Source organism: Egretta garzetta, unplaced genomic scaffold, assembly GCF_000687185.1.
Source record: "Egretta garzetta isolate BGI_Z169 unplaced genomic scaffold, ASM68718v1 scaffold467, whole genome shotgun sequence".
Lineage (NCBI taxonomy): Eukaryota > Metazoa > Chordata > Aves > Pelecaniformes > Ardeidae > Egretta > Egretta garzetta.
In genome coordinates, this window is record NW_009260196.1 from 2,259,492 (window position 1) to 2,267,368 (window position 7,877).

General features: G+C 37.6%; 1 protein-coding gene across 1 annotated transcript in view; it reads right to left on the bottom strand.

Moving 5' to 3' along the window:
- Positions 1–1,435: 1,435 nt before the first annotated feature.
- The window catches only part of LOC104129319 (adenosine deaminase domain-containing protein 1), an 11,275-nt gene continuing 4,833 nt past the window's right edge, over positions 1,436–7,877 (bottom strand). The window contains exons 7-11 of the mRNA XM_035897601.1: positions 6,789–6,959; positions 4,884–5,110; positions 3,249–3,486; positions 2,588–2,720; positions 1,436–1,549 (exon numbers count right to left, since the gene is read on the bottom strand). Coding sequence (XP_035753494.1) covers positions 1,436–1,549; positions 2,588–2,720; positions 3,249–3,486; positions 4,884–5,110; positions 6,789–6,959 — 883 coding nt within the window. The remainder of the gene's footprint in view (positions 1,550–2,587; positions 2,721–3,248; positions 3,487–4,883; positions 5,111–6,788; positions 6,960–7,877) is intronic.

Below are 7,877 nucleotides of genomic sequence, written 5' to 3' on the forward strand. Positions count from 1 at the left end.
GGCCATTCTCAAGATTTCTTAGAAAGAAAACATGACATGGAGCAAATCTTACATGGTGCACGTGCCACAAAAAGACAACAGCACACCACCACACCCCCTAGTTAAAAGACAGTAACAGAAAACAAGAGCAGAATAGTAAAAAAAGGCCAAGGACAGGCTAGTGGTAAGTCGGTGAGCTTCAACAACTTGAAATCAACAGAAGATTGTCTCCAGTAAACACTCAACATACTAGTTAGAAAAACAGATTGAGGGAAAAAAAACCACACCAGAAGGAGGCTTTTGTTTTAGAATTCTCTTACAATAAGAAGCTGAAACATGACTACAGCGCTGTGCTATTACTGATGTGTGAAAACATGACATAACAGCTTCCCACACTTGTACGATAGACAAAAACATCAACTGTACTACCTAGCTCAAATACACTACTATTTCACAACACCACACAAAACCTAAGTATGGCACTTAACAATGTCCTGTCAAACATTATCATAACTTTACCATACTCTCAGCAGAACGTACAAGGAAGCAACTTCCCTCTCCATAGGCAACATTTTTCAGATTACGATGCATGCAGACAACTTTGCGAGGACTCGGCCAGTACAGTGATAAAGCAGCCTGCGGGTGGAGTCCAACTAATCACCAAGCGCTGACATCTGATGGTTTTGGGGGCAGCCCACAAAAGTTGAAGGAACCTTGTTTCCGGTAGCTTCTGCACTACATACTGTTTTGTTATTTACAGCTTTGATGCCTTTAAAATGCTTTAAATCCACTACCAAAAATAATGATTGTCACCAAACAGTTGAGTAACAGCTTGGCGATTCAAAGCTTCACATTTGGAAGTACACAGATTATTTTTTAACACTTCTACCACCAATGATATACAGTAAACTACAAGCTACTTGGCAAATCCATGCTAAACAAAAGTATGAAAATGACTAGGAAAGGATGCCTACAGAAAAAGCACAGATTGCCAGTTTATTTCTGAAAGTAATTCTCACATTGGTATACTTTTTTTTTTTTTAAGAAATCCAACTGCTACTAATTTTTTTTTCTTTCTTAAAGACAGTTATGAAAAAAGCAGGGGAAAAGAAGAAATCAGTACACAGCAATCCTGAAACTAACAGGAAAAAAACATGTTAATAACTCCACGGGGTGGGACTGGGGGTGAGTGAGCAGAAATGAGATGGCACTGGGGGGCAAAACAAAACAGATTTGCAAAGCTGTTTGATACTCCCACCTGTGAGAAAATGTCAACTTTTGGAAAAGACTGAACTGTTACAGATGGTTTAATAACTGCATTTAAATTGACAAGCAGCAGCTCTGAAATGATTTTCTTGTGGCAAACATGAACCCTACAGTTAAACATTTTACTACAGAATTACATTTTACTGAAAGAAATCATCAAAACTGACTTCACATACAATCCACCTCACAGTCAGTCACTGAACTGTTCGACATGCGGAGACTTCACAATCCAGGATCCATAACTATGTTGCTCTAAGTAGCTTTGCAGCAACTTTTTAGCTTCTTGGTACAATTCAGATCGAATCTAAAAAAAGAAAAAGAAAGATCTTGAAAGATCTCAAGAATTATGGTTACACTATTGTTTTCAGCATCTTTTCGGTTCCAATAATACATTTACACAGAAAATAAACATTCACTATCATTCAATGCAAATCTAAACACATCATGAGCAGTCAAATAGCAAGCCATTCTAGTTTAAAGTAGCTTTTGAATCATTTAAAAAAATGATCTCTTGCATATTCTGACAGGAAGAAAAAGAAAATAATTGTACTTTATAGAAGCTTAGGTTTCACGTAACAATTTTGGAAATAAAATATATTTCTTGAACCAAGGAGAGAAAAAAACCTGGAAAAGTATAGAGAAGTAAGATGAGTGTACGTATTTCCGAGTATGGGCAGAAGTGAGTGAACTGTGTTTACAGCTGGAAATAAAATATATCTCTTGAACCAAGGAGAAAAAAAAACCTGGAAAAGTATAGAGAGGTAAGATGAGTGTACGTATTTCCAAGTATGGGCAGAAGTGAGTGAACTGTGTTTACAGCAATCAAGAATCACAGTAGCTCCTTTAAGTTATTGCTCTGTATTTTTATACCACAAAGGAAAGCCTGGAACCTAAAGCTGTCTTCTGATGAACAATTCCTACTTCTCTATGCTGTAAGAATCCTCCCACTAGACTACACCGCGGTAGAAAAATATCTACATATATGTGAAACTAATACAAAAAGTAAGACTGAAAACGAATGAATGAATAAAAAAAAACCCAACCTTTTTAATATGAAACTATCTTATAGGAGGAAAATGGCCAGCAACCTCCATACGCTAAGACAAAACATGGCAGATTTTCATAGAGAATGTTTCAAGGTTAATTCAGTAGATTAATTTTATGCGAAAACAGCAATTTCAGACATTCTCAGGAAAAGATTATAGGCAATAAAGGAGATCCAGCTGTTCAGCTGATGTCTTCAGCAAAAACGAAAGTCAACCCTGGCTCTCAAACCAGTTTGGAGAGCAGCCATTAAGAGAGTCCTTACCAAAACTCTCCCCACTCTGCTATACCACCTTACCTTAGCTTCATGGTATGTTGCAACTTGAAGCAAATCATTTCGTTCTGCTTCCTTAGCAAGTGATTTGAAACGACTAAACATTGCTGCCTTGCAAAGGCGACTTGCCATGTAAGTGCCACTTTTGAATGGGGAACTATAGTCAAGATGAAAAAAGAATAATAAAACTCAGTAACAAATACACTACAGGTATATTGCTTCGATCATTACAGAGGGTTTTTTTTTCCCCCCCTCTAATGCTTTGTGAATATGATCGTATGATTCTACTTCCAGTTTCAATGACCAAAGCTAATGCAGATCAACAGCTGTGTTTAAACAAGCCAACCAAAATTGGTTTTCAAACTGGAATTCATCTGAACTAGGATGCTAATTGGTTTTATGTATTGTGAAAACTAAGACATTCACTACAAGAAGCAATGGAATAAAGATACCTCAATTTAAAGAACTATTTAATTTCATGTCTTGGTATCTGACTGTAAAGTTACAAGACCTCTAAAACTATTATCTAATCATGGGATCCATTCGCCTAACACAGGAGAGAATCTCTCTCATTTGGCTAATACTGTGGCCTTCACGCAGAGCTGAAAAAATGAATAGTCCAATGAACTGGCACAAACCAATAAGGTTAACCAGTATCTCCAACATAATGAAGAAAAATTCTAACCTTTCAGTGGCTTTTCCGTTTATCCCATCCACAACCTCCAGCGATGCATCTGACAATGACCAATTCAAGCTAAGAGACCTCTGTTTAAAGTCTGTTTGAACTGGGTGTGCAGCATTCACCAAGTAAGTATGAGATCTGTTGACCAGGTAAGGCATGGGAAGCTTTGATGTAAATGCATCATCAACACGCTGTTTTATAGCTATTTCTAGCCCTCTTGTATCCTTGCAATTTCCATTTCCTATTAAAAAAACAAGATCAGTCAAGTGTAAGTACATCAAATTAAGGGTAAAAAAAAAAAAAAAAAGCTAAGAATCCAGAAGTTTCCATTCGTCTACATTACATTCATTTTTTTACAGAAAATTAATGTTTGGAAAAATCAGTTCCAATATGCAGTTTGCAGAACAAAAATGATTTCACAGTTTCTTCTCCAGAAGCATCATTATTTTCATTGGATGCCTCCTCTTTGGAATAATTATTCTTTAACAACTCTTTACATTCCTTGCAGAAAACACTGTTAAAATAGAAGCTGCAACATAAACTTTCATGTTCTAGATCAGAAAATATGCTAGGGAGTTTGCCCACATGACTCCGCATTCAACGGTATCTCTGACTGCCTACTAAATAACCATACTTTGGTCCATAGCATCTCAATGTCACAGACTTCTTATTAAATAGATGGGCAATACATTATAGATTATTATGTTTTCTTTGAATACCACTTAAGCAAGCATATTAGAAGTTTTTACTGTTAAGTAAAAGCGCCCAAACCTCCTCAGAATAAACAGGCAGGCATTCACCAATTCCTGCAAGATCTTTTGGAGCACTTCAAAAACCTTGTTCTGTGTTAGTAAAGGAAAAGCTGCGGTATCTTCAATGTCTGGGGAACTCGCACATCTCTGTACTACGTCTCATGATACAAATACAGAGAGGAAGAAACCTTCAGGATAATAGCCATTAATTTAATGTCACCACATAAATAAAGGCTATTGAAATGAGTTCTGATAATAGTATGGTCTTCCTGACTGCCACAAAATCCTGAGAATTCATTATCACCTTGGTAATCCCTATTCCTCAACAAAACATCTATTTGCATTAACCAACACAAAAGGTGAAGGGCAGCGCAGACCACGGACACAACACAAAACTGAACAAAGACTTTCCAATAGAGCTTGTAAGATACCCCAGGGTGAAACTGAGCATTTTCAGTTAAATACTGACAGTTTTTCGACCATTGCTCAATTCTACAGTTAAGTGGCTAACGTTGTTACTGTAAAGTCACCATATTTGACTGAAGAGTTAACATAGCAGTTGTCACACTTGGTATTTTCTCAATATCTAAAATCTAATTTGTTACAAAACAAAACAATTTCTTCTGTTACTCTAATACATAATAAAGGAAGGGCAATCTGGCAAGCTATGACAAACCCACAACGACAAAAGAGTGAGCCTAACTGCATTTTACATCAGGGCACTTCAAAGATGAGTGAAAAAAAAATATACACACTTAGTATCTTTTCAGAAAAATACTGTAATTGTTTAAAGAACCGTCTTGGTTAGTTCGTGTTTTATAGACCATAATCAAACTGGAACATGAAAACATACAAAAAACCCCACTGAAATTTGCATTAAGCTTACCTACAAGAATACTGCTGATATACACTGGTTCAATGAAGTGACTCAGCAATGCTCCTTGAACACCAAGCACTTCCCATTTTGTTAATTTGTCACTAGCTGACATGCTGCTTGCTCTAACAGTTTTAGGTGGACAACAAACCGTTAGGTAAATCTTGCCTTCTATAGCAACATGGAGACTCAGTTCTTCGTTAGTTTCGTAAGCAGATATAGATTGTGGATTGAGATGTCTAAAGTAAGACAAAAAAATTAGTTTCAGTCAGAAACTACTCTAGTCGGATGTTATGGTAAAGTAGTATCTCATATTCTTCCTCAGAAAACAACTGTCAATAGATCTGGGTCTTACATTACATTCAATATTTTTAAATTTTCGAATTTACGAATTCAGCTGCTCAAGTGACTAGAATAGTGGAATCAATATTTAAATAAGAAAGAGGAATTCAACCTAATCTTAGCCATCAGTTCTGCAAACATTAAAAAAGGTCAGCATATGCTGCAAACAAGCTATCACTTTGTGTCTACTTACACTATGACAGAAGTTACTTGGAGGCTGTTCCTCTCATGAAAAAGCAGCTGTAAGGTTGCTTATCTCCTTTAAAACATAGCTTACACTGCAACTCTTCAAAACATTTAAAACAAGCAGATGTAACACATTAGGGAGACAAAACAGTGATTGTTCTGAAGCAAAACATAGTTTTCCCCTTAACTAAAAGGGGATAAGAAGTCAAAGCCTGAAGTTTTGAACTAACTCTCCCCAATTTTATTGTAACTCACAATGTTATGATTGAAGTTGCTTTTGCTTTACTGTATTATTATAAAGCAACCATTTAATTTTGGCTTAAGAGCATGTTAATAAGTGGCTTCATTTTGCTACACAGTGAATTACTTGCAAGTAGCTCCCTTCTAAAAAACTATCTTTAAATAACTCTATACATAGGCAAATCTGCTGTATTAGAAGAAAAGATTTGCCAGAGTTTGTCTCAAGAGACGCACACCAAAATGGACAAAAAGCAAGAGAAAGTGCTTTTACAGAGTAGCTTACAAACTGCATCCAGTCTCATCAACCATTTCCTTGCAGGAGCAGACTACGACACTGAAAGTAATCTAAAGCCTTCCGCAATTCTAACAGGAGGGGCTCCCCCAGTCAGCACAGCTTGCAATGAACTGGCTGTGACTTCCAGTTCACAAGTCTGCCTTCTGAACACCCCAAATACAGTATGAAAGCAGCTAGCTCTCTTATACATATGAAAAAGTTATGACTGTACAACTTCCGGGGACCTCATTCCACTGCACCACTATAAGGGACACAAAATAACATTGTTCATAGTAACTTGGTAAATCAGTGGCTTGCCTCCTGTTAAATGTCAAAATTATTAAAAAAAAAAAAAAAAATTTCAGAAATTTAACAAAAGTAATAAGTGCAAAGATGAGCACAGAAGTCTATTTGTCTCATCAAGCTTCTCTCACTATCTTTTTCTACAAAGCAGAGCCCAGCCTACTATTTCAAATCAAGGCTTTTTATACTCCAGCCCTGTGGTACAAAGGATGGTATTAAGCCACCACATCCACTTGCTCAGTGGTTCAGTTAATGATTTATTAGTATTTTAACAGTATCTTGGGAGGGGGATTAATGGGTAAGCAGGTACCTGTAATAAACAAAGCATCACCCTGAACCTATAACCCCTGTAAAAGGGCTTTGTCCTGTCATGTTGAGCTGTATCTCACTTACCACTACCACCCTGTACATTAATGCTTCCAAAACATCAAAAAAAAAAAAAAAATAAATAGAATAGCCCCCCCATCTTAGAAACATGCAACAGTGCATATTTTCCACACTCACGATGTGTTTGTAACTGCAAACAAATTAATCTTCCACTACACCATCTCTGAGAATACCAAGGTACTTACACCTGTGATTTTAACTGAGCAGTTCCTTTTGGAAGCTGATTCATGTAGAGAAAGATAGTTGTATTTTGCTTTAAGGTAAGCAGCTTCGAGCCCGGTGCTGTGCAAAATATGGATTTCTCTGTCCTCCTTGGATTTTCATTATAGAACAGCAAAAGATGTCTATAAAAATATCTAAAAAAAAAAAAAAAAAAAGAAAAGACGTTAAGTAACAGTAAACGTGGGAAACACTACTTTGTTTACGAATACATGGACATTCACACTGAATTCACACGATTTGAAAATAGCGCAAAAGGTACTAAATATAAAACGCAAGTGCGCTTACATTTACATTTGCGAAAGTAAAACTGAAAAGAACTGGCTGCAAGAGAACTGGTACCTATTTATACACACACATTCTCACCTAAGCAGAGAACGTCTTGCAATAACAATGGCATGGCTGTCATGCAACACTCTTCCACAAGGTTGAAAGCACTGACTGTAATTACATTCTCCTGTTCCTAGAGCTACAACTTCATGCTGTCCACCTAAAAAGAAAACATTTTTTTACTTGATTGGGGTGGGTTAACCTTGTCTGGCTGCTAGGTGGCCACCAAGCCACTCTCTCACACCCCCTGTCCCCCAGCAGGCTGGACTCAATCTTAAAGGTTTTTTCCAACCAAAATGATTAAGAACAGAATGCTGCAGCATAGGTCCCCCACAGGGTCACAGGTCCTGCTAGAAAACCTGCTCCACTGTGGGCTCCTCTCCACGGACCACAGCTCTTGCCTGAAGCCAGCTCCAGCATGGGTTCTCCACGGACTGCAGCTTCCTTCAGGGCATAGTCACCTGCTCTGGCCTACACAGCTTTACTCCTCTTTGAGACAGCACAAGGAAATGCTTACATAGGTCTTGAATATTTGTGTGACTGTAGCACAATTATGCATGCAACTGGAGCCATCGGAACACAGTATGTCAAAGTAGGAGAGCTACCCTCCACATTTATTTACCTGGTCAGAAACATGTTAATCAAGGCTCCCTGGGAACACCAACAGCCTAGGTTTTCCCGTCCCCAGTACTCACAATGAAAACAAGACTGGCCTTTTTCAATGC